Here is a 27,500-nt window from a genome sequence, read left to right as displayed (position 1 = left end):
CTTGTACGTAATGCAATGGCAGAGGGAGCCTGGATACTTTGTTGATGACCAACCGATGTGGAGCAACGACATGAAGGTTGTATAAGCCAGCCGTTCTTTATCCATCTGTTGCTGAAGAGAGTCATAGTGATACAGCATGGAAACAGACCCTTCAGCCCAACATTCCTACCCCGGCCATCAATGTCCCAGCTACACTAGTCCCCCTTGGCCCATATCCCTCCAAACCTGTCCAATCCATTGTATGAGACGTTGGTGAGACCGCATTTAGAATATTGTGTTCAGTTCGGGGCACCGTGTTATAGGAAAGATGTTGTCAAGCTTGAAAGGGTTCAGAAAAGATTTACAAGGTTGTTGCCAAGACTAGAGGGTGTGAGCTACAGGAAGAGGTTGAGCAGGCTGGGCATCTATTCCATGGAGCGTAGGAGGATGAGGGGTGATCTTATAGTGGTGTATAAAATCATGACAGGAATAGATCGGGTAGATGCACAGAGTCTCTTGCCCAGAGTAGGGTAATCGAGGACCAGAGGACATAGGTTTAAGGTGAAGGGGAAAGGATTTAATAGGAATCTGAGGGGTAACTTTTTCACAGAAAGGGTGGTGGGTGTATGGAACAAGCTGCCAGAGGAGGTAGTTGAGCCCATTGTTTAAGAAACAGTTGGACAGGTACATGGATAGGTAAGGTTCGGAGGGATATGGACCAAGCGCAGGCAAGTGGGACTAGTGTAGCTGGGTCATGTTGGCCGGTGAGGGTTAATTGGGCCGAAGGGCCTTTTTCCACACTCAATGACTACATGTCCAAATGTTTCTTAAACGATGGGATAGTCCCAGCCTCAACTACCTCCTCCAGCAGCTTGTTCCATACACCCACCACCCTTTGTATGATAAAGTTACCCCTCAGATTCCTATTAAATATTTTCCCCCTTCAACTTAAACCTGTGCCCTCTGGTCCTCGATTCCCCTACTCTGGGCAAGAGACTCTGTGTATCTACCCGATCTATTCCTCCCATGGTTTTATACACCTCTAAGATCACCCCTCATCCTCCTACGCTCCAAGGAATAGAGACCCAGCCTGCCCAACCTTTCTCCTGTTATCAATCTCAATGGATTCAGCAGAGGCCGAATTTCAGTTACAGCTTAGTTAATTGTCACGTGTAAAGCGGGTGGAATCGCTGGCCGGTAAACATGCAACAAAAACAAAAGCAACAAATACCTCGTTACCTCCCGCACACTGTACACTTCAACGTGGGTGACCTAATTGGTGAGTTTAGAAGAGTTTTTAAAAATGACGTTGAAGACCTCCTTCGACTATGTAGAAGACCCCCTTCAACCTCCTTCGACTATGTCGAAGATTAGCTTCGACTAGCTACGACTAACGTCGGGAAGATTGGACACCGAATAGTGGAGAGTGAAGATGACCTCCTTCGCCCTCCCTTCGACTATGATGAAGACTAGCTACGACTACCTTCGACTAGTCTCGATTACCTACGACTAACATGCCGATCTACTACGACCTACTACGGCTAAACCTAAGAGTAAAAAAAGTATCGATTTTTCCCATGGCGACCTTTTTTTACTCGCGGGCATTTTTTAAGTTATTGAAAAAAACTCTGCGACCTAGCTGAGGCCTCGAGTACGCGGAGACTACTCTCGAGCATGCAGGAGAGTTACAAAGAACTCCTAGGTCCTCGTGTCGACCATTCTGCGAGTATGAGTCGAGGGCAAACTCGTCAGAACTGTCCAATTAGGTCGCCCAAGTGGGACAGGCCCTTAACACTATCCTGCACACACTAGGGACAATTTACAATTATACCAAGACAATTAACCTACAAACCGGGATGTCTTTGGATTCATGTCTTGATATTTATTTTAGGGTGGAGTTTCCGGGGTGGAGAAGCAAGTTTCCTTGACTGCTTTTGTGATTATCTCGTTCGTGAATTCGTTGCCGTCCTTCCAAGATAACGTACCGGGGAAACGACAAGTGGTAAGGCGTGACCCACGGCATTTAGAATACCGTCTTCAGCTGCGGGCACCGTGTCAAAGGAAAGATGTCGTCAGGCTGGGTAGGGTGCGGAGAAGATAAGACCCAAAAAGCCGTGGTAACTCAGTGGGACAGGCAGCATCTCTGGAGAAAAGGAATGGGTGACTTTTCGGGTCGAGACCCCTTCTTCAGACTGAGAGGCAGGGGAGCGGGAAAGTCTGAAGAAGTGTCTCGACACTCAGAGCTGGTCAATATTGTGCCCAATTTTGGGCCCCAGATCTGAGGACGGATGTGCTGGCTCTGGAGAGGGTCCGGAGGAGGTTTACGAGAATGATCCCAGGAATGAATGGGTTAACCTATCATGAGCGTTTGTTGGCAATGGGCCTGTATTCGCTGGAGTTTAGAAGAATGAGGGAGGACCTCATTGAAACATACAGAATAGTGAAAGGCTTGGATAGAGTGGATGTGGAGAGGATGTTTCCACTGGTGGGAGAGTCTAGGGCTAGAGGTCACAGCCTCACAATTAATGGACATTCCTTTGGGAAGGAGATAAGGATGAATTTCTTTAGAGGGTGGTGAATCTGTGGAATTCTTTGCCACTAAGGAATAGAGACCCAGCCTGCTCAACCTCTCCCTATAGCTCACACCCTCTAGTCCTAGCCAAGGATAGATAGATTCTTGATTAGTGCGGGTGTCAGGGGTTATGGGGAGAAGGCAGGAGAATGGGGTTAGGAGCGAAAAATAGATCAGCCATGATTGAATGGCAGAGCAGACTTGATGGGCCGAATGGCCTAATTAATAATAATAATAATAATAATAATAATAATACATTTTATTTATGGGCGCCTTTCAAGAGTTTCAAGGACACCTTACAAAAATTGAGCAGGTAGAGGAAAAACATGTAAAGGGAATGAAATAAATAGTAGAGAAATGACTAGTACACAAAGTAAAGACAGAATTCAATACAAAACACAGTATGAGGCAATTAATGCACAGATGAAAAGGGACGGGGACTTGGGGCTAAGGATAGGCAGAGGTGAAGAGATGGGTCTTGAGGCGGGACTGGAAGATGGTGAGGGACACGGAATTGCGGATCAGTTGGGGGAGGGAGTTCCAGAGCCTGGGAGCTGCCCTGGAGAAGGCTCTGTCCCCAAAACTGCGGAGGTTGGACTTGTGGATGGAGAGGAGACCGGCTGATGTGGATCTGAGGGACCGTGAGGGTTGGTAGGGGGAGAGGAGGTCAATGAGATATGGGGGGGGGGGGGCAGATATTGGAGGGCTTTGTAGGTGAGGATCAGGATTTTGTAGGTGATCCGGTGGGAGATGGGAAGCCAGTGAAGTTGTTTGAGGACTGGAGTGAAGTAATTCTACTCCTATCGCTTATGACCTTATGATGTTGCCAGGACTCGAGGGCCTGAGCTACAGGAAGAGGCTGGCCAGGCTAGAACTACCACAACTAATCTATCCCTCGCTACATAGAATGTATTCAATAATTAATTATCGTGAAGATAGACACAAAAAGCTGGAGTAACTCGGTGGGACAGGCAGCATCTCTGGAGAGAAGGAATGGGTGACGTTTCGGGTCGAGACTCTTCTTCAGACTGGTTAGGGATAAGGGAAGCCAAAGATATAGACGGTGATGTGGAGAGATAAAGAACAATGAATGAGAGATATGCAAATAAAGTTACGATGATAAAGGAAATAGGCCATTGTTAGCTGTTTGCTGGGTGAGAACGAGAAGCTGGTGTGACTTGGCTGGGGGAGGGATGGAGAGAGAGGGAATGCCGGGGCTACCTGAAGTGAGAGAAATCAATGTTCATACCACTGGGGTGTAAACTACCCAAGCGAAATATGAGATGCTGTTCCTCCAATTAGCGCTGGGCCTCACTCCGACAATGGAGGAGGCCGAGGACAGAAAGGTCAGTGTGGGAATGGGAAGGAGAATTAAAGTTTCCAGCAACCGGGAGATCAGGTAGGTTTAGGCGGACTGAGCGAAGGTGTTCCACGAAACAATCACCCAGTCTGCGTTTGGTCTCGCCGATGTATAAGAGTCCACATCTTGAACAATGTGATATGGGGCATAATTGCTTTTTTCTCTTATTATATTGTTCACAGTGTACTAGGTTTACATATTATGTTGTGCTGCTGCAAGTAGGAATTTCATGTTCTATCTGGGACATATGACAATAAAACACTATTGGCTCTCTCATAAGTTAAGGTAACATAAGATTGAGGGTGTGAGCTATGGGGAGAGGTTGAGTAGGCTGGGTGACTTTTCCATGGAGCTCAAGAGGATGAGGGGTGATCTAATAGTGTTCAAAATCATGAGAGGAATAGATCGGGTAGCTGCACCGAGTCTCTTGCCCAGAGTAGGGGAATCGAGGACCAGAGGACACACTGGCCAACATGTCCCAGCTACACTAGTCCCAACTGCCCGCTTTGGCCCATATCCCTCCAAACCTATCCTATTCATGTACCTGTCTAACTGTTTCTTAAACAGTTGGGATAGTCCGAGCCTCAACTACCTCCTCTGGCAGTTTGTTCCATACACCCACCTGTGTGAAAAAGTTACCCCTCAGATTCCTATTAAATCATTTCCCTTTCACCTAGACCCTGTGTCCTCTGGTCCTCCATTCCCCTACTCTGGGCAAGAGACTCTGTGTGTTTACCCAATCTATTCCTAAACTAGTCTATTACTGAATTAAACGTTTCTTCCAGGAACAAAGCATCTACAAGGCTGTGAATTTCCTCTCTAGCAAGGTTGAAGACATTAAGAGGCCTTACGTAATGGCCATCACCAGCTACGCTCTGGCCCTGGTGGATAAGACTAGTTCTATAGCAATGATGGCTTACGAAAGATTGAAGGGTTTTGACACTCATGACACAGGTAAAGACCCAAGTCCCATTCGAATCTCTTGCAGTGATGTATTGTTATGAGGGAGATATCTCATTGAAACATCAAGAATAATTCAAGGCCTGGATAGAGTGGACGTGGAGAGGAAGTTTCCATGTGGGAGATCTAGGACCAGAGGGTACGGGCTTAGAATTAAAGGATGTACCTTTAGCGAGGAGATCCCGGGGAATCCCTGGCATCCACAGGGAGAACGTGTAAACTCCGCACACTCAGACGCAAGGAACTGCAAACGCTGGTTTACAAGAGAAGGGGACAAAGTGCTGGAGTAACTCAGCGGGGACAGGCAGCATCACTGGAGAACGTGGATCGGCGACGTTTCGATGTGGCCACCCCTCTTCAGTCTGATGAAGGGTCCCGACGTGAAACGTCACCTCTCCACGTTCTCCAGAGATGCCGCCTGGCCCATTGAGAAACACCGTGCACTAACACACAGCACCCAAGGTCACGATCGAACCATGGTCTCTTGCGCTGTGAAGCAGCAGTTCGACCAGATATAAATCTATGGGGACTTCATTGAAACTTACCGAATAGTGAAAGGCCTGGATAGAGTGGATGTGGAGAGGATGTTTCCAATAGTGGGAGAGTCTAGGACCAGAGGTCACAGCCTCAGAATTAAAGGACGTTGTTCCTTTAGGAAGGAGATGAGGAGGAATTTCTTTAGCCAGAATCTATGGAATTCACTGCCACAGACAATGGAGGCCAAGTCATTGGGTATTTTAACGTGGAGATTGACGGTTTATTGATTAGGAAGGGCATCAAAGGTTATGGGGAGATTGCAGGAGAATGGGGTTGAGAGAGAGAGATAAATCAGACATGATTGAATGGCAGAGTAGACTCGATGGGCCGAATGGCCTAATTCTGCACCTATGTCTCATAATCCTATCTCGAAATCTGGGAAGCATGGGTTCAGGGCAAAGGGGAAGAGGTTCAGAAGAGGAACTGCAGAGTCCCTGCTTCCTCAACACTACCTGCCTCTCCACCTATCTTCGCATCATCTGCAAACTTGGCCAAAAAGCCTTCAATCCCCTCGTCCAAATCATGAATATACAACGTGAAGAGTAGCGGCCCCATCACCGACCCTTGTGGAACTCCGCTAGTCACTGGTAGCCAACTGGAAAAAGCCCCCTTTATTGCCACTCTTTGTCTTCTGCACAAAGTTCACAAAGAGTTGGCAAGTTTCGCGCACCAATAAGGTTACAAAATACTCATTAGAGTCAGGGTAGTCCCTCTTCTCTTCATGGTGGGTGTACGGAACGAGCTGCCAGAGGAAGTAGTTGAGGCTGGGACTATTGCAATGTTTAAGAGACATGTAAACAGGTACATGGATAGGACAGGTTAGGAGGGATATGGACCAAACGTGGGCAGGTGGGACTAGTGTAGCTGCAACATGTTGGCCGGTGTGGGCAAGTTGGGCCGCAGGGCCGGTTTCCGCGCTGTATCACTGTCACACAACACCCGAGGCTGGAATCGAACCCGGGTCCGTGGCGTCGTGAGGCAGCAGCTCTACCAGTGTGCTTTTTGATCAGAAGGGTTGGAGGGGTTTTGGCCCAAATGCGGGCAAGTAGGCCGAGCCCGGAATGGATGCCGACGGACGAAGGGCCCGTTTCAATGCTGTACAAATGCGGGCAGCCACGGTAGCGTAGTGATAGAGTTGCTGCCTTACAGCGCTTGTAGCGTCGGAGACCCAGGTTCGATCCTGACTACGAGTGCTGTCTGTACGCAGTTTGTATGTTCTCCCCGTGACCTGCGTGGGTTTTGTCCGCGATCTTCGGTTTCCTCCCACACTCCAAAGACGTGCAGGTTTGTAGGATAATTGGCTTGGTTTAAGTGTAAATTGTCCCTAGTGTGTGTTGGCTTGTGTTAGTGTGCGGGGATCGCTGGCCGGCGAGGACTCGGTGGGTTGAGGGGTCTGTTTGCACGCTGTATATCTAAACTAAACCCTTTAAATCTATGACTCTTGTGAATTGTGGAGCAGAAAACGATACTCGACATTGGAAGATTGACCAGGAAGTGCTGGTCAACCAGAAAACGTGGATAGGCAGAGCACGGAAGGCCTTCGCAGTGGAGGTGGAAGCCACAGCTTATGCACTCCTGGCCGCCGTCACTATGGAAGACCTCCAGTACGCCAACGCCATTGTAAGGTGGCTGACGGAACAGCGGAACTACGGCGGCGGATTCCAATCCACGCAGGTAGGTCTCGTGCCGTGTTTTGGGAACCTCATCCATCCAAGCCCATTGGAAATGACAGAGGTGGACACAAAAAGCTGGAGTAACTCAGCAGGTCAGGCAGCATCTCTGGAGAGAAGGAATGGGTCTGAAGAAGGGTCTCGACATGAAACGTCACCCATTTCTTCTCTCAGGAGATGCTGCCTGTCCCACTGAGTTACTCCAGCTTTTTGTGTCTATCTTTGGTTTAAACCAGCATCTGCAATTCTTTCCTCGATATCACAGAGAGTTGTGGACGCAGCCCAGACCCTGATTAGTTCGGGCGTCAGGGGTTGTGGGGAGAAGGCGGGACAATGGGGTTAGGAGGGAGAGATAGATCAGCCATGACTGAATCGCGGAGTAGACTCGATGGGCCGAATGGCCTAATTCAGCTCGTATCACTTGATAACCATCACTCAAACCAACCTCCCTTCCATCGCCTCCATCTACATCTCACGTTGCCTCGGCAAGCCCAGCAGCATCATCAAGGACCAGTCTCACCCCGGTCACTCCCTCTTCTCCCCTCTCCAATCAGGCAAGAGGTACAGAAGTGTGAAAACGCACACCTCCAGATTCAGGGACAGTTTCTTCCCAGCTGTTATCAGGCAACTGAACCATCCTACCACAACCAGAGAGCAGTCCTGAACTACTATCTACCTCATTGGTGACCCTCAGGCTATCTTTGATTGGACATTACTGGCTTTACCTTGAAATAAACGTTATTCCCCTTATCCTGTATCTGCACACTGTGGACGGCTTGTTTACACGGTCTCTCTGTGACCACGTGGGTTTCCTCCCACATCTCAAAGACGTGCGGGTTTGTTGGTTAATCGACACTCTGTAAAATCGCCCCCTAGTGGATGAGCAAGTTGGATAACATGGAACATGTGTGAACGGGTGATCGCTGGTCGGCGTGGACCCGATGGGCCGAAGGGCCTGTTTCCATGCTGTATCTCTAAACTATATTCAATATTCTCAGGCTGACCACCCCCCCCCTCCCCCACCCCCTCTCTCCTCTTTGCCCCACATGGACTTGCATCTATTTCTCTCCTTCCCCTTCCCTTCCACCGACATTCCTTCCTCCGGCTTCACAATTCGCAACTCATCGATCCCTTTGTCTCGCTCTTTCTGTCTTTACATCTCTGGCCTTTGTTGAACCGTCCGCCTATATCAACCGCTCCCCTTCATGTATCTATATTACTAAATCGCTTTTGGCCGACTGTGCTGCAATTTCCGAGAGAACGCCACCACCTATGGCCGTCATTTTTGGCCACCTCGCTCAGAGCCCTCCTCCGCCGTATGAGTGCGGAGGATTTTTTCCGTCGCTGAACAATGAGAGAGATATTAATGTTTTTACAAAATTCCCCATTCCCTCTGGATTAACTCAGCGGGACAGGCAGCATCTCTGGAGAGAAGGAATTGGTGATGCTTCGGGTCGAGACTGATGTCAGGGTAGAGGGAGATACATAGATAAGGAAGTGTAAGATGTGAAAATAAGACTACATTTTATCTCTGTTTGCTTTGTCGTTAGCGCCTCCCCGTTTACTGATCTATTGTACATTTTCCACATTTTCCTTCATCTCCATTCCCTCTGTCCTATTTTCACGCCTTACACTTCCTTATCTATGTATCTCCCTCTCCCTTCACTCTCAGTTTGAAGAAGGGTCTCGACCCGAAACATCGCCCAGAAACGTCTCTCCAGAGATGTTGCCTGTCCCGCTGAGTTACTCCAGCTCTTCTTGTCTTCTTTTGTAAACCAGTGTCTACAATCCTTGTGTCTACATTCTCAGATTGGCTTGGTTGTGTGCAGCAGAGTTGTGGCAATCACATCATTGAATTGGAATGGGTCAATTAATGGCGACCAATGGCGGCTTAATTTCAATACTGAATGAATGAATGATACATTATAATCACAAGTGACAAGTCACAGCGAGATTCTTTGCTTTGCATTCCATACACAAGGTATGCAATGAGTCACCGCCTAAAGGGCGCCACAAAGTAGCAAAGCATTCTATATGGTCCCCAATGCTGATTTAAACCGAAGATAGACACAAAATGCTAGAGTAAATCAGCAGGACAACCAGCTTCTCTGGAGAGAAGATATAGGTGACGTTTCGGGTCGAGACCCATCTTCAGTCTGAGAGTCAGGCGAGAGGGAATCGAGAGATGTAGATGGTGATGTAGAGAGATATAGAACAAATGAATGAAAGATATGCAAAAATGTCACAATGAAACAACGATTGTTAGCTGATTGCTAGGTGAGAATGAGAAGCTGGTGCAACTTGGGTGGGGGAGGGGATGGAGAGAGGGAAAGCAAGAGTTACTTGAAGTTAGAGAAGTCAATGTTCATACCGCTGGGGTGTAAGCTGCTCAAGCGAAATATGAGGTGCTGTTCCTCCAATTAGCGCTGGGCCTCACTCTGACAGTGGAGGAGGCCCAGGACACAAAGGTCAGTGTGGGAATGGGAGGGGAGTTAAAGTGTTTGGCAACTGGGAGATCAGGTAGATCTGCCTGTGTTATCCTTTGTTCTCCCTCTCTGGGCTTCCCCCACGCCCGGTCCTCCCATGTTGAATTGGAATGGATCAATGGGTCATTTGGAGTACTGTGAGCAAATTTGAACCCCATATCTGAGGAAGGATGCGGTGGCTCTGGAGAGAGTCCAGAGGAGGTTTATGACAACGATCCCAGAAATGAGTGAGTTGAATGAATGAATAAGTTTATTGGCCAAGTATTCACATACAATGAATTTGCCTTGGTGCTCTGCCCACAATGTGAGATGATCCCAGGAAATGAGTGGGTCAGCATATGATGCGTGTTAGACAGCACTGGGCCTGTACTCGCTGGAGTTTAGAAGGTTGAGGGGGTGGGGGGGGGGGGGGGGGGGGGGGGGGGGGGGGGACCTCATTGAGACTTACACGATACTGAAAGAAAGGCCTGGATAGAGTGGATATGGAGAGGATGTGTCTACTGGTGGGAGAGTCTAGGACCAGAGGTCCTCATCCTCATAATTAAAGGGCGCTCTTTTAGAAAGGAGGTGAGGAAGAACTTCTTTAATCAGAGGGAGTTAATCTGTGGAACTCATTGCTACAGAGGGTTGTAGAGGCCAAATCTGGATATTTTTAGGGCAGAGATAGATAAATTCTTGATTAGAACGGGTGTCCGGGGTTATGGGGAGAAGGCAGGAGAATGGAGTTATGAGGGAGAGATAGATCAGCCATGATTGAATGGTGGAGTAGACTCGATGGGCCGAATGGCCTAATTCTACTCCTATTACTTGTGAAGTTGTGATTTCAATGGTGGCCCCATTGTAAAACAGTCTCTCCCTCTCTCTCCTTTGTTCGGCAAGGATACTGTGGTGGCCCTGGAAGCTCTGTCGGAGTACAGCATAGCACACTATTCCCCACAGGAGATCGCTATGCAGTTCAAGTTCACCAGCCCTGGGCGAAGTGGGAGCAAGATCGTCAAGATAGAGAGAAACAACGCACAGATCCAGGAACAGCTGAAGGTGGGAACGCGATCCGAAGACAATGGAAGCTTAGTTTAGCCGTCGCATGCAGCACAGAATCCTCCGACACTTTCGCCACCTCCAGCGGGATCCCACTACCGGCCACAACTTCCCATCTCCACCCTTTTCCACCTTCCACGCTGACCGTTCCCTCCGCAACTCCCTGGTCTCATCGTCCCTTCCCACCCAAATCACCACCTCCCCAGGTACTTTCCCCTGCAACCGCCGGAGTTGCAACACCTGTCCCTACACCTCCCCCCTCGACTCCATCCAAGGACCCCGACAGTCTTTTCAGGTGAGGCAGAGGTTCACTTGCACCTCCACCAACCTCATCTATTGCATCCGCTGTTCCAGGTGTCAACTTCTCTACATCGGCGAGAACAAGCGCAGGCTCGGCGATCGTTTCACTGAACACCTCCGCTCAGTCCGCCTAAACCTACCTGATCTCCCGGTTGCCAAACACTTTAAATCCCCCTCCCATTCCCACACTGACCTTTCTGTCCTGGGCCTCCTCCACTGTCAGAGTGAGGCCCAGCGCTAATTGGAGGAACAGCACCTCATATTTCGCTTGGGGAGCTTACACCCCAGCGGTATGAACATTGACTTCTCTAACTTCAAGTAGCCCTAGCTTTCCCTCTCTCTCCATCCCTCCCCCTTCCCAGTTCTCCCACCAGTCTTACTGTCTCCGACCACATTTTACCTCTGTCCCGCCCACTCCCCTGATATCATTCTGAAGAAGGGTCTCGACCCGAAACTTCACCCATTCCTTCTCTCCAGAGATGCTGCCCGTCCCGCTGAGTTACTCCAGCATGTTGTGTCTATCTTCGGTTTAAACCGGCATCTGCAGTTACTTCCTACACATTGTGTTTACCTTAGTTTAGTTTAGAGATACAGCGCGGAAACAGGCCCTTCGGCCCACTGAGCCCGCACCGATCAGCGATCACCCCGCACACTAACACTATCCTACACATACACTAGGGGCCATTTACATTTATGCCAAGCCAATTAACCTACAAACCTTCATGCCTTTGGAAGATCGCAGGGAAGACCCATGCAGGTCACGGGGAGAACATACAAACTCCGTACAGACAGCACCTTTAGCCGGGATGGAACCCGGGTCTCCGCGGCGACTCTACCGCTGCGCCACCGTGGCCGCCCGAAGCGTTTGGATGCCGAGTGGATTCTGTAGATTAATTAACATCAAAGCAATGGGCAGCTCGGTGGAGCAGCGGTAGAGTTGCTGCCTCACAGCGTCAGAGACCCAGGTTCGAACCTGACTACGGGTGCTGTCTGTACGGAGTTTGTATGTTCTCCCCGTGACCTGTGTGAGTTTTCTCCGGGTTAATTCTAGGTTAATTGGCTTCAGCAAAAATTGTAAATTGTCCCAACTGTGTAATATAAGGGGTGATTGCAGGTCGGCACTGATACAGTGGGCCGAAGGGCCTTTTATCTGCGCTATTAACTTCCAAGGCAATGGCCAAGAAAGCAGACAAATGCCTCTGCATCCTTAGAAGGCTTAGGATGTTCGGCATGTCCCCAAGTTGCTCATCTCAGCAACTTCTACAAATGCGCTGGAGAAAGCAATTTATCGGGATGCATCACAACTCGGTTTGAGAACAGCTCCATCCAAGACCGCAAGAAATTGTTGTGGACGCAGCCCAGACTATCAGTCAAACAAACCTCCCTTCCATTAGCTCCATCCACACCTCACGCTGCCTCGGCAAGACCAGCAGTATAATCAAGGACCAGTCTCATCCTGGCCACTCCCTCTTCTCCCCTCCCATCGGGCAAAAGGTATAGATTTGCAAATCATACTGTACATAACCTCCAGATTCAGGGACAGTTTCTTCCCAGCTGCTATCAGGCACGATGGCACAGCGGTAGAGTTGCAGCCTCACAGCGCCAGGGACCCGGATTTGATGCTGACTACTGGTGCTGTCTGTACGGAGTTTGTGCATTCTTGGGCAGCGCAGTCTTGGTGGGCCAAAAGTCCAATGTCCACGCTGTATCTCTAAACTAACCTAAACTAAACGAACCTCTAAGATTACCCCTCAGCCTTGTGGTGCCAATATATAAAATAGTACAATACAATACGATACTAAACTAAACTGTACCATCCTACCACAACTAGAGAGCATCCTAACCTACCATCTACCTCATGGGAGACCCTCAGACTATCTTTGATTGGATTTTGCTGGCTTTATCTTACATAGATACATAGATAGATAGATACATAGACAACAGATGCATGAGTAGGCCATTCGGCCCTTCGAGCCAGCACCACTATTCAATATGATCATGGCTGATCATCCACAATCAGCACCCCGTTTCTGCTTTCCCCCCCATATCCCTTGATTCCGTTAGCCCTAAGACCTAAATCTAACTCTCTCTTGGAAACATTCAGTGAATTGGCCTCCACTGCCTTCTGTGGCAGAGAATTCTACAGATTCACAACTCTCTGGGTGAAAACGTTTTTCCTCATCTCAGTCCTAAATGGCTGACCCCTTATTCTTAAACTGTGTGACCCCTGGTTCTGCACTTAACGTTATTCTATTTATCCTGTATCTGTACACTGTGGGCGGCTCGATTGTAATCATGTATTGTCTTTCCGCTGACTGGTTAGCATGCAACAAAAAAGCTTTTCACTGTACCTCGGTACACGTGACAATAAACTAAACTCACTAACTCACATAACTAATGCCTATACTTTTTCTTTGCGTTTCAGTTTCCACTGGGTGATGTGATCAACGTGGAACTCACCGGTATAGGAAATGGAACACTTACTGTAAGTAGAGAGTTTCTGATGTGTCTCTTGTACATAATGAAGTGACTCGTGCCAAAACTGGACAACACAGTGGCGCAGTGATACTCACAGCATCAGAGACCGGGGTTCGATCCCGACTATGTCTGGTGCTGGAGTTTGTACGTTCTCCCCGTGACCTGCGTGGGATTTCTCTGAAATCTTCGGTTTCCTCCCACACTCCAAAGACGTACAGGTTTTTAAGTTAATTGGCTTTGTATAAGTGTAAATTGTCCCTAGTGTGTGTAGGATAGTATTAGTGTACGGGGATCGCTGGTCAAAGGGCCTTTTTCTGCGCTGTATCTCAAAACTAAACATCATCATTAACCACCCTCTCCCCCTCAACCCTCCCCCCCGCTCCCCACCCACCCAATCTAGCACTTATCTACACTCTTGAGGGCAATTAACAGAGGCCCAACTAACCTTTGAAGTTACTTTAGCCGTTAGAGATGCAGCGTGGAAACAGGTCATTAGGCCCACCGAGTCCACGCAGACCAGCGATCACCCCATCCTCTAGCCTTCTCCCCATAGATAACTCCTAACATCCGTACGAATCAAGAATCTATCTATCTCTGCCTTAAAAACATCCACTGACTTGGCCTCCACAGCCGTCTGCGGCAATGAATTCCACAGATTCACCACCCTCTGGCTAAATAAATTCCTCCTCATCTCCTTCCTAAAAGACCATCCTTTAATTCTGAGGCTGTGACCTCTATCCGAGACTCTCCCACAAGTGGAAACATCCTCCCCACATCTAGGGTAGCTGGGACACGTTGGCCGATGTGGGCATGTTGGGCCGAAGGGCCTGTTTCCACACTGTATCACTCTATGACTCTATGATACTATCCACTCTATCCAGGCCTTTCACTATTCTGTAAGTTTCAATGAGGTCCCCCCCTCATTCTTCTAAACTCCAGTGAGTACAGGCCCAGTGCTAACCAACGCTCAGCAGAAGTTAACCTACTCATTCCTGGGATCAATCTTGTAAACCCCTGGTGCTGCCAAGCAGCAGCTCTACCCGCTGCGCTCCTGGGCCACGCATGTCACGGCGTTATTAGAATTAGCATGTCTCACCATTTTAATTAGAATTTATTTGTGGAATTCGTAGACGCTGAAGACTTATCAGGTTATCGAGGAGACTGGGAATAATTGCGGCTATTTACGGCTTGAAGTTACCGTTCAAGGCAAGGTGGAGTACACAGGTGAGTAACAAGACACACCTCATTTGGGCAGCAGGGCGGTGCAGCGGTAGAGTTGCTGCCGCACATCGCCAGACCCTCCGGTTCAAAACCGACCACGGGTGCTCGCTGTCTGTACGGCGTTTGTACGTTCTCCCCGTGACCTGCGTGGGTTTTCTCCGAGATCTTCAGTTTCTTCCCACACTCCAAAGACGTACAGGTTTGTAGGTTAATTGGCTTGGTAAATGTAAATTGTCCCTAGTGTGTGTAGGATAGTGTTAATGTGCGGGGATCGCTGGTCGGTGCGGACTCGGTGGGCCGAAGGGCTGGTATCCTGGGCTGTACTTCTAAACTAAACTAAACTGAACTAAACTGAACCATCCTCGCAATAACTAGAGAGCGGTCCTGACCTACCATCTACCTCATTGGAAACCCTCGGACGATGTTTGATCGGACTTTACCTTGCACTAAACATTATTGTCTTTGATCAGACTTTTCTGGATTTATCTTGCACTAAACGTTATTCCCTTTATCCTGTATCCGTACACTGGACGGCTCGATTGAAATCATGTATTGTATTTCCGCTGATTGGATAGCACGTGACAAAAAAGCACTGTAGGAAAGTGTTATTGTGTGAGGATCGCTGGTCTGTGCAGAGTTGATGGGCCAAAGGGCCTCTTTCCGTGCTGAAGACCTTCCACGGATGCTTGTCGCCATGGGAGAGTCGTTGTGGAAGGTGCTGAAAATGTCACAGTCTGGTGATGTTTTATAAACTACTGGTCAGTTTTAATCTTTCCAGTACATAGAGTCATAGATTCACACATGTGGAAACAGGCCCTTTGGCCCAACTTGCCCACACCAGCCAACATGCCCCATCTACACTAGTCCCACCTGCCTGCATTTGGCCCATATCCCTCCAAACCCATCCTATCCATGTACCTGACCAATTGTCTCTTAAACATTGCGATTGTCCCTGCCTCAACTACCTCCTCCGGCTACTCGTTCCATACACCCACCACCCTTTGTGTGAAAAACTCACTACGGGCGCTGTCTGTACAGAGTTTGCACGTTCTCCCCGTGACCCGCGTGGGTTTTCTCCAAGATCTCCGGATTCCTCCCACACTCCAAAGATGTTCAGGCATGTAGGTGGATTGTCTTAGACAAAGTGTAAATTGTCCCTAGTGTGTGTTCGGGGTGATCGCTGGTTGGTGCGGACTTGGTGGAGTTGTGTGCAGTTTTGGTCCACTAATTTGAGGAAGGACATTCTTGCTATTGAAGGAGTGCAGCGTAGGTTTACAAGGTTAATTCCCGGGATGGCGGGACTGTCATATGCTGAGAGAATGGAGCAGCTGGGCTTGTATAATCTGGAATTTAGAAGGATGAGAGGTGATCTTATTGAAACATATAAGATTATTAAGGGATTGGACACGCTAGAGGCGGGAAACATGTTCCCGATGTTGGGGGAGTCCAGAACCAGGGGCCACAGTTTAAGAATAAGGGGTAAGCCATTTAGAATGGAGATGAGGACACATATTTTCACCCAGAGAGTTGTGAATCTGTGGAATTCTCTGCATCAGAAGAAGGTCGATTTTCTGGAAGCTTTCAAGAGAGAGCTAGATAGGGCTCTTAAAGATAGTGGAGTCAGGGGATATGGAGAGAAGGCAGGAACGTGTTACTGATTGTGGATGATCAGCCATGATCACAGTGAATGGTGGTGCTGGCTCGAAGGGCCGAATAGCCTACTCCTGCACCTGTTGTCTATCTCTGAACTAAAGCTTTGTAACCTGTGATTGTGTGAATAAAGGCTCCTTGTTGAGGAAAAGTATGAGTCCTCAGTTGATAGTGTGCTTTCCATTGCAACAGCGGAAACAATTTACTCCGAAGAACAAGATGCCTGGGAGATGATGCCAGCAGACCAGCCAGTCAGTGGGATAAACTGGTTTGATCTGAGATCTCGGAGAACGAAGAGACAGGCACCGGCTGAAGATATCGCTAAGATACTCTACTACAAAATCTGCTACTGGTCAGTGGGATGATTTTTAAGTCTGTACGGAGGCCAACATGCCCATCGCTTGCTTGCCTGGATCACAGTAGCCCTCAATAGGAGACCTCATTGAAACATACTGCAAAGTGAAAGGCCTGGATAGAGTGGTTAGTTTAATTTAGTTTAGTTGAGTTTTTAGCTTAGTACGGAGTTTGCACATTCTCCCCGTGACCTGCGTGGGTTTTCTCCGGGTGCTCCGGTTTCCTCCCATAATCCAAAGACGTGCAGGTTTGCAGGTTAATTGGCTTGGCGTGTGTAAATTGTCCCTAGTGTGCGGGGTTCGCTGGTTGGTGCGGACTTGGTGGGCCGAAGAACCTTGTTTCCGCGCTGTATCTCTAAACTAAATTAAATTAAAACTAAACTATAAAGCCCTGCAAAGTCTGAAGAACGGTCTCAACCCTAAATGTCACTCCAGAGATGCTGCCTGTCCCGTTGTGTTACTCCAGCATTTTATGTCTATCTTCTTATTAAAGATAGTCAGAGGTTCCCCAATGAGGTGAGGAATTGGATTCTTTTAAGTCAATCTTTAGTCAATACAAACACTTGTTACAACTTAATAATTCTATTACAACGCTGTAGAGTTCTTAGTATTCACCACACAGAGCCAGCAGCTCTGATGTGCAAGTTCTAAGAACTAACTAACAGTCCAGAAATGCAAAGATTATATTATAATAATAATAATAATAATAATACATTTTATTTTCGGGCACCTTTCAAAGTCTCAAGGACACCTTACAAAAATTAACAGAAGAGAAAAAAACATATAGTCGGAGAAAAATAAATAATAAGGACATCATCAATACACAAATTAAAGATAGAAATCGCTCCAAAGACACAAAATCAAAAAATCAAAAAACACAATGTGAAGAGAGAGTAGCGGCAGCTAAGGCGCGCCAGCGTCCACTCTCCCTTCCGACAGCCATCTTGGACACAGACTAACATGTTAACTTACACACAAAAAAATCATCCCCCCACAGTGGTTACCACTGTGGGGGAAGGCACAAAGTCCAGTCCCCATCCCCAGTTCACCCAAAGTCAGGCCTATTGAGGCCACTGCTATTGCCTCTACGGAGGCCCGATGTTCCTGGCCGTTCTGGCCGGGTGGTCTTGCCCCGGCGTCGGGAGAGTCCTCACAGCGGCTGGGCCACCTGGAACGGCCGCTTCCTAGCAGGGGATTGTCGGCTTCCGAAGCCGGGTTGGAGCTCCCAGGCTCCCGATGTTAAAGTCGGCGCCGCCCACTCCGCTCCGCAGCCCCGCAGCCCGGAGGTGTCGATCTCGGCAGTCCAGCTGATTGGAGCTCCAGCGCGTCGATCCAGCGCGGCGACCCAGGCAAGGCATCGCCCTCTCCGCTCCACGATAGCGCTCCAGCGCTGTGCCGCCAATGAAGCCGAGGTGCTGGGCGGTCCCCGCCAGGAAACGGCGCTCCACGCACGCTGGTAGGCCACGAGGACGGGTCGACGGGCAGCCCGGAGAAAAAAGCTGCCTCACCGACCAGGTAGGGACCTAGAAGTATATTTACCTCCTTCTCCCCACATTAAGAAGTCAATTTCTCCAACAAACGAAGAACAAGACTTACTAAAAAATGTTTTTAAATGAATTAAACGGACGGCTGCTGGTTAGCAGCCGTTCCCCAAGATAGCTCCTCCTCCGAGGACATGGAGGAGAATCTTGAAGTTAATACGGAACCGCACAGGGAGTCAATAAGCATCCGTATACCAATATTACAATATAGTACGACACATTCTTATCCTATCAGCATTGTCATTATGCAGCAGCTCATTAGCACCATCCAATCACCTGAATTGATAGTATAACTTATACACTTGTTATCGCACAAGTGCAACTTGTACAACTTGTTGTACAATTCGTTTATCGTATTACTGAATAATCCTGCGGTTTAGGTGTTACTCAGTTACAGGCAAGATGCATCCTACACAACACGTGTGACCACTATTCATATGCCGCTGATAGCAGCAGTACGTGAGGTGCACGAATAGCCCCCCAGCACCGACAGCAGTCAGTACATGCTTAGTAAGCAACACAATAGCCGATAGCAGTTAGCAGCAATATACGTGTCATCAACAGCTCCTTAGTCAAGTCAAGTCACATTTATTTATATAGCAATTTAAAAAACAACTTTCGTTGGCCAAAGTGCTTTACATTTGTTATAAGAATAGCACAACAAAACAAACTACATACATATATACATGTAGCCCTCACTCAGAGGACGTCAGGAAAGGCTTGGGAGTATAGATAAGTCTTTAGTCTTGACTTAAAGGAGTCGATGGAGGGGGCAGTTTTGATGGGAAGGGGGATGCTGTTCCACAATCTAGGGGCTGCAACCGCAAAGGCACGATCGCCCCTGAGCTTATGCCTAGACCGCGGGATATTCAGCAGCCCCAAGTCGGCCGATCTGAGGGGCTTGGAGGTGGAGTGGTGGGTGAGAAGCCTTTTTATGTAGGAGGGGGCAAGCCCATTGAGGGCTTTGTAGACATGGAGGAGGATCTTGAAGTTTATACGGAACCGCACAGGGAGCCAGTGGAGAGAGGCCAGGATCGGGGTGATGTGGTCCCTTTCTCGGGTGCCCGTCAGGAGTCTAGCTGCGGCGTTTTGGACCAGTTGCAGGCGGGACAGGGAAGCTTGGCTGATGCCAGTGTAAAGGGAGTTGCAGTCATCTAGGCGGGAGGAGATGAATGTGTGGATGATCTTTTCCAGGTCATCAAACTGGAGGAATTGTTTTATTTTAGCTATCGTGATATCCTTAGCACTGATAAGACACGGCCATACGTGCTTTCAGCAAACATCTTCTTAGCACTGATAACACTCAGCCTTTTCACTGTCAGCTAAGCTTGCAGCCTAATAATTAAAACATGGTTAGTTCTTTTTATAATTTGTGATATAGTTTTATACTTGATTCCACAGAGGTAGATGGGAGGTCAGGACTGCTCTCTGGTTGTGGTAGGATGGTTCAGTTGCCTGATAACAGCTGGGAAGAAACTGTCCCTGAATCTGGAGGTGTGCGTTTTCACACTTCTGTACCTTTTGCCTGATGGGAGAGGGGAGAAGAGAGAGTGACCGGGGTGAGACTGGTCCTTGATGATGCTGCTGGCCTTGCCGAGGCAGCGTGAGGTGTAGATGGAGTCAATAGAAGGGAGGTTGGTTTGTGTGATGGTCTGGGCTGCGTCCACAATTCGCTGCAATTTCTTGCGGTCTTGGATGGAGCTGTTCCCAAACCGGGCTGTGATGCATCGCTGTTATTATGCTAACGACCAAAACAGTTCTTCCGATCTTCCTTTCACTTTGCAACAACCAGTTTTGATCCAGATCCAATGCCAAGGGGCAATTATTAATTTAAGCTTTATCCCCTCCCCATCCACTCCCACTTCCCCTCCCCCCCACCTCCCTACCATCCACCCACCCCCTACCGTCTCAATCCCCTTCCCCTCTCCTCGTCCCCCTACCCGATCCCCTTCCACCATTCCCCCTAACTCCCTCTCACCCTTCCCCCCTACCCACCCCTCCCCTGCCCACCCTCTCCCCCTCTCCATCCCCTCTCCCCCACCCCTTTCCATCCCTTCTCCTCCTCTCTCCATTCCTCCCCTCCACGTTCCTCTCCCCATTCCCTCCTTCACCAATCCCAAACCACCCACCCCCTCAATCCCCTCTCCTCCCCGCCTCCTCCTCCTCTCCTCCTCTCCTCCTCTCCTCGTCTCCTCCTCTCCTCCTCTCCTCCTCTCACTCCTCTCCCTCCTCTCCTCCTCCCCTCCTACTTCTCCCTCTTCCTCCCCTCCCCCCCTCCCCGTCTTTCCCCGCCTCTCTTCCCCAGGCACGTTGCTGATGGAGTCCAAGACCAGCGTCCCTCTGGAATGGCCATCGTGGACATCACCATGCTGAGTGGATTTGAGCCAGACGGCGCAGACCTGGACAAGGTCAGCTCTTCCCAAGTCAAGGGAGACACAGGTGGCGCAGCGGATAGAACCACTGCCCCCCACAGACCCGGGTTCGATCCTGACCTTGGGTGCTGTCTGAGCGTTTAACAGCCCTTGATAGTACAGGTTTGGAGGGATATGGACCAAGCGCAGGCAGGTGGGACTAGTGTAGCTGGGACATGTTGGCCGGTGTAGGCAAGTTGGGCCGAAGGGCCTGTTTCCACACTGTATCACTCTAGGACTCTATGTCTCTATGGTGCAGGGTTCCCAAAAAGTTCATCTGCAAGTCAAATCAGTAGTAATAAAGGCAAACGCAAAGCTAGCATTTGTTTCACGAGGGCTTGTGTACAAAAACAGGGATGTAATGCTGAGGATCTATAAGGCGCTGGTCAGGCCCCATTTGAAATATTGTGCGCAATTTTAGAATCAGAATCAGATTTTATTCGCTAAGTATGTTTTACGACATACGAGGAATTTCATTTGCCAGGTCAGTCATACAATTAAAAGCAACAGATCACTCAAAAACACATTTTAACATGAACATCCACCGCAGTGACTCCTACACATTCCTCACTGTGATGGAAGGCAAAATAAAGTTCAAGTCCTTTCCCTTAGTTCTTCCTCGGTCGTGGACCTCGAGTCCCCGTTGACGGGACGATCTTGACTTCCGTAGCTGGCGGCGTTCTTTTGTAAACCAGCATCTGCTGTTCCCTGCGTTCTTAACAAGGCAATACGTTCAATGTGTGAATTATGGATGGAAGATGTCTGGTCATAATTGGAATATCTTTGTTTTTCAGTTATCGAAACTTGCTGATCGATACATCGATTCATTTGAATTCAAAGATGGCAGAGTTCTGCTTTACCTTGCACAGGTAGTGACACAGTGTGTGTGTGTGTGTGCGTGTGAGTGTGTGTTTGAGAGTGTGTGTTTGAGAGTGTGTGTGTGTGTGAGTGTGTGTGCGCATGCATGCATGTGTGTGTGAGTGTGTGTGTGAGTGTGTGTGTGTGTGTGTGCATGCATGTGTGTGTGTGTGCATGCATGTGTGTGTGTGTGTCTCTGTGTGAGTGAGTGTATGCACATGCATGCGTGCATGTGTGTGTGAGTGAGTGTGTGTGATTGCATGCGTGTGTGTGTGCGCATGCATGTGTGTGTGCGTGCATGCGTGTGTGTGTGTGTGTGTGTGTTTGTGTGTGTGTGTGTGTGTGTGTGTGTGTGTATGCATGTGTGTGTGGGTGCATGCATGTGTGTGTGTGTGCATGCATGTGTGTGCGTGCATGCATGCATGTGTGTGTGAGTGTGTGTGTGTGTGTGCGCGCGCGTGAGTGTGTGTAAGTGTGCAGATGCGTGCGTGAGTGTGTGTGGGTACGCGTGTGCATGCGTGCATGTGTGCCTCTGTACGGCTCCATGAACATCACATGCATGTGTGCCCAAATGTGCGCGTATATGTATATGTTTCAGTCGGTACATAGTTGGTACAGGTGAAAACTCACACCTTCAGATTCAGAGACAGTTTCTTCCCAGCTGTTATCAGGCAACTGAACCATCCTACCACAACCAGAGAGCAGTCCTGAACTACTATCTACCTCATTGGTGACCCTCGGACTATCCTTGATCAGATTTATCTGGCTTCACCTTGCACTAAACATTATTCCCTTATCATGTATCTGTACACTGTGGACGGCTCGATTGTAATCATGTATTGTCTTTCCGCTGACTGGTTAGCACGCAACAAAGGCTTTTCACTGTACCTCGGTACACGTGACAATAAACTGAACTGAACTAAGTGTGTAGAAAGGAACTGCAGATGTTGGTTTACACAGAAGATGGACACAAAAAGCTGGAGTAACTCAGCGGGTAAGACAGCATCTCTGAGAGCAGGAATAGGTGAAGTTTCATCGAAACATAAAAAATAGGTGCAGAAGGGTTTCGGCCCGAAACGTCGCCTATTTCCTTCGCTCCATAGATGCTGCTGCACCCGCTGAGTTTCCCCAGCAATTTTGTGTACCTGCAGGAGTAGGCCGTTCGGCCCTTTGATTTCCTTTGATTCCTTTAGATTCATATCCTTTGATTCCTTTAGCTCTAAGAGCTAAACCTAACTTCCTTGAAAACATCCAGTGAATTGTCCTCCACTGCCTTCTGTGGCAGAGAATTCCACAGATTCACTACTGGGTGAAAAAGTTTTTCTTCATCTCAGTCCTAAATGGCATACCCCTTATTCTTAAACTGTGACCCCTGGTTCTGGACTACCCCAACATGAGGGACTTCTTGTCTGTGCAATCTCTTAAGAATTTTATTAGGGTCGAGATCCTTCTGAAGATTCTGGTCTTGACCTGAAACATCACCCATTCCTTCTCTCCAGATATGCTGCCTGTCCCGCTGAGTTTTACACCAGCACTTTGTGTCTATCTATGGGGTTGAGGTGAATCGGACAGTACCCAAGCTTATGGAAGGACCTTGTCGAAGCCTGATAACAGAGGGGAAGAAACTGTTCCTGAGTCTGGTGGTGGGAGCTTTCAAACTTCTGTACCTTCTGCCAGAAGGGAGAAGGGGAAGAGGAGGGGATGACAGGGGTGGGACAGGAACGTCTTTGATGTCTTTCCGAGGTGGCGTGGTGCAAATTGTCATTAAATCACCATTTACTGGTAACCTCCCCTAAATCATCATTTATTAGTGCCCTCCCCTAAATCCCCATTTACTAGGGGCCTCCCCTAAATCCCCATTCACTAGTGGCCTCCCCTAAATCCCCATTCACTAGTGGCCTCCCCTAATTCCCCATTCACTAGTGCCCTTCATTAATTAACAATATGATATTTAAATCTACAATTGGAGAGGGAGAAGGGTAGATCGGTGTCACATTTGAACAAAGGGGACTATAGAGCCACGAGGGAGGAGCTGACCAACGTTTACTGGAAAGATACCCTAGCAAGGATGACAGTGGAACAACAATGGCAGGTATTTCTGGGATTAATACAGAAGGTGCAGGATCCGTTCATTTCAAAGAGGAAGAAAGATTCCAAGGGAAGTAAGGGGCGACTGTTGCTGACAAGAGAAGTCAGGGACAGAATAAAAATAAAAGAGAAGAAGTACAACGTAGCAAAGATGAGCGGGAAGCAAGCGGATTGGGTAACTTTTAAAGAACAACAGAATATAACTAAAACGACAATACGGGGAGAAAAGATGAGGTACGAAGGGAATCTAGCCAAGGATATAAAGGAGGAGAGTAAAAGCTTCTTTAGGTATGCGAAGAGGAAAAAATTAGTTAAGACCAAAGTTGGACCCTTGAAGACCGAAAAAGGTGAATTTATTATGGGGAACAAACGAAATGGCAGATGAATTGAACAGGTACTTTGGATCCGTCTTCACTAAGGAGGACACAAACAATCTTCCTGATGTACTAGTGGCCAGAGGGGCTGGGGTGATGGAGGAACTGAAGGAAATCCACATTAGGCCGGAAATGTTGTTGGATAGGCTGATGGGACTGACGGCTGATAAATCCCAGGGTACTTAAGGAAGTGGCTCTAGAAATCGTGATAACTTTCCAATGTTCCATAGATTCAGGATGAATTTCTGTGGATTGGAGGGTAGCTAATGTTATCCCACTTGTTAAGAAAGGCGGGAGAGAGAAAACAGGGAATTATAGACCAGTTAGCCTGACATCGGTGGTGGGGAAGTTGCTGGAGTCAATTATAAAAGATGAAATACCGGCACATTTAGATAGCAGTAACAGGATAGGTCCGAGTCAGCGTGGATTTACGAAGGGGAAATCATGCTTGACTAATCTTCTGGAATTATTTGAGGATGTAACTAGGAAAATGGACAAGGGAGAGTACTGTACCTGGACTTTCAGACAGCATTTGATAAGGTCCCACATAGGATATAGTGGGCAAAATTAGGGCACATGGTATTGGGGGTAGAGTGCTGACATGGATAGAGAAGTGGTTGGCAGACAGGAAACAAAGAGTAGGGATTAACGGGTCCCTTTCAGAGTGGCAGGCAGTGACTAGTGGGTACCGCAAGGCTCGGTGCTGGGACCACAGCTATTTATAATATATACTAGACCAAGTGCAGCCCCGTTGGGTCTGTTCCCCCAACGTGCGGTTGTGGGGGGGGGGGGGGGGGTGGCGGCATGCAGCATCACACACACTAACTATCCACCCCCCCCCCCCGTACTCACGCTAATTACCCCCCTTGATATTATATTAATATTATTAATTTGCTCCTTTTACCCCATAACCACCCCATCTACTGACGCATAGCCCCCAACTTGCAGTCACATCTAGAGAGGTAGGGGGGGGGGGGGTTAGAGAGTGAGGGCAGAGAGAGAAGGGGCAGAGACCGAGAGAGACAGAGACACAGAGAGAGGGGCAAGAGGGATAGGAGGGTGGAGAGGAGAAGAGGGAGGGTGGTTGAGGGGGGAAAGGTGGGGGAGAAGGGGAGGAGAGAGAGAGGGTGAGAGTGAGGGGGAGAGAGAGGGGGTGCTGAGAGGGGGGTGAGGGGGAGAGGTGGGGTGCAGGGAGGGGGAGGGATGGGGGGAGGGGGTGATTGAGGCACACCACTTCCTGGTTTTATAGTCCCTCCCCCTGCCGCCAGCAGGGGCAGCAGCGAGAATGGGGAATTTTGTAAAAACATTAATATCTCTGTCATTTTTCATCGACGGGAAAAATCCTTGGCACACATGCGGCGGAGCGAGGTGGCCAAAAATGACGGCCGTAGGTGGCGGCGTTCTCTCGGAAATCGCAGCACAGATGGCTAAAACCGGTCAAGAACCGACTTTTAGTAATATAGATTAATGATTTAGATGAAGGGATTACGTAGCATTAGCAAATTTGCAGATGACTCAAAGCTGGGTGGCAGTGTGAACTTTGAGGAGGATGCTATGAGAATACGGGGTGATTTAGACAGGTTGAGGGAGTGGGCAGATGCATGGCAGATGCCGTTTAATGTGGATAAATGTGAGGTTATCCACTTTGATGGCAAAAACAGGAAGGAAGTTTATTATCTAGTTGTTGTCAAGTTGGGAAAAGGGGGAGTTGAGTATTAGGAGCAAAGAGGTCCTTCTGCAGTTGTACAGGGCCCTAGTGAGACCCGCACCTGGAGTATTGTGAGCAGTTTTAGTCTTCAAATTTGAGGAAGGACATTCTTCCTATTGAGGGAGTGCAACGTAGGTTCACAAAGTTAATTCCCGGGATGGCGGGACTGTCATATGCTGAGAGAATGGAGCGGCTGTGCTTGTGCACTGGGATTTAGAAGGATGAGAGGGTATTTTATTGAACATATAGGATTAATAAGGGTTTGGACACGCGATTAAAACTAGGCCCCTCACCCACCCCTCACCTTAACGCTACGCCTTCTGGCCTTTCTCAGCTTCACCTGAGAATAAAAGTTCTGACTGTCTACACGATGAATGCCTCTCGTAGAGCCAGAGAGCGTGGAAACAGGACCTTCGGCTGAATTTTCCCACACTGACCCCATGTTGTAAATTCTAATTTTGTGGGTTCAATTTAAATTTTAATTTAAATTTAAATTTAAATTTAAATTTTGATGTAAATTTTAATTTTAATTTTAATTTTATTTTATTTTAGTTTTAATTTTTATTTTATTTCAATTTTAGTTTTAATTTTTGTTTTTGCTTTTGTATTAATGTTAATTCTAATTCTAATTCTAATTCTAATTCTAATTCTAATTCTAATTTTAATTTTAAATTACATTTCAATTTACATTTCAGTTTTGATTTTGATTTTGATTTTGATTTTAATTTTAATTTTAATTTTAATTTTAATTTTAATTTTAATTTTAATTTAGATTTCAATTTTATTTCTAAATTTTGATTTCGATTTTGATTTTAATATTGATTTTGATTTTGGTTTTAATATTGATTTTGATTTTGGTTTTAATATTGATTTTAATTGTAATTTTACTTTTGCAGGTCGCCACAGACAAGGTTTGTGTGATATTTGGGGCAAAGCAGGTGATTCCAATTGGGTTAATCCAACCTGCAAGTGCCACACTTTATGACTACTACAACCCACGTGAGTGTATCTGGTTGGAATCAAGTCTCCTTCATTCAATGGGCATTTGCAATGGGCTCAGATTAATGACATTTACACTTGCTGCTGCTTTGCAGCTACTTTACCCACACCATTTAAAAGCTGGAGGTGAGTTGCTGCCTCACAGGATCGCACGCTCACACACTCACACACTCATTCACACCCTCACTCACACCCTCACTCACACCTTCACTCACACCCGCACTCATTCGCACGTTCACTCACACACATTGTACTTCCGGTGGCGCTGGTGCCAGCAGCCTCCACCTACAGCCCGGTATCTTTTTGTTTTTTTGTTTATTTAGTTATGTAAAAGTGTGTTTTTTGGTGTTTTTGTTGTGTTTTGATGTGGGGGAAGAGGGTACGGTGCGGGGGATACCGTCCTTCAGCCGCTTCCTGGTGAAGACGCGACTATTATTCGAGTCGCGTCCTCGCCCCCCCCCCCCCCCCCACCAGCTGCCTACCTACTGGATTGGCGTGGCCTTTCCTGCGACCAGAGCTCCAGCAGCGGCGGGACAGCGCTGGAACATCGCGAGGCTGGCGATGCCTTACCGGGGATCGCCGTCTGGAGCCCGGAGTGCTGGACCTGCTGCACCGACATCATGGAGCTGCGGTTTGCGGGCTCCCAACGCGGGCGGCGCAGATGGACAGCGCGGGGTCCTGCGACTCTGCCCGGCTCGGCCTGCGGACACGGGAGCTGCGGACTCGGGAGCTGCGGTCTTCGGGAGCTGCGGACTCGGGAAATGCGGACTTCGGGAGCTGCGGACGGCGACTGCGGGAGGCGGCTGATCAGGAGGTCCGGGTCGCTGAGGAGGAGGATGTTCACCGTCGGGGTTCGGCGCCGGCGTTCCACCAGCCCGGCGTGAGGGCCTGAACATCGGGCCGCCCGGGGCGGCGAA

General features: G+C 48.3%; 1 protein-coding gene across 1 annotated transcript in view; it reads left to right on the top strand.

Annotated features, from left to right (window-relative positions):
* LOC116969304 (complement C4-like) overlaps positions 1–27,500 on the top strand; it is an 83,353-nt gene that overhangs the window by 44,386 nt on the left and 11,467 nt on the right. The window contains exons 19-29 of the mRNA XM_033016175.1: positions 1–76; positions 1,871–1,981; positions 4,697–4,865; positions 6,868–7,082; positions 10,444–10,602; positions 13,328–13,387; positions 14,511–14,604; positions 16,444–16,603; positions 20,451–20,553; positions 21,351–21,425; positions 26,481–26,583. The exon at positions 1–76 is cut by the window's left edge and continues 81 nt beyond it. Coding sequence (XP_032872066.1) covers positions 1–76; positions 1,871–1,981; positions 4,697–4,865; positions 6,868–7,082; positions 10,444–10,602; positions 13,328–13,387; positions 14,511–14,604; positions 16,444–16,603; positions 20,451–20,553; positions 21,351–21,425; positions 26,481–26,583 — 1,325 coding nt within the window. The remainder of the gene's footprint in view (positions 77–1,870; positions 1,982–4,696; positions 4,866–6,867; positions 7,083–10,443; positions 10,603–13,327; positions 13,388–14,510; positions 14,605–16,443; positions 16,604–20,450; positions 20,554–21,350; positions 21,426–26,480; positions 26,584–27,500) is intronic.

Source organism: Amblyraja radiata, unplaced genomic scaffold (assembly GCF_010909765.2).
Source record: "Amblyraja radiata isolate CabotCenter1 unplaced genomic scaffold, sAmbRad1.1.pri S149, whole genome shotgun sequence".
NCBI classification, from domain to species: domain Eukaryota; kingdom Metazoa; phylum Chordata; class Chondrichthyes; order Rajiformes; family Rajidae; genus Amblyraja; species Amblyraja radiata.
Note: the sequence above shows the minus strand (reverse complement) of the source record. Positions and strands in the feature narration are given on the sequence as shown.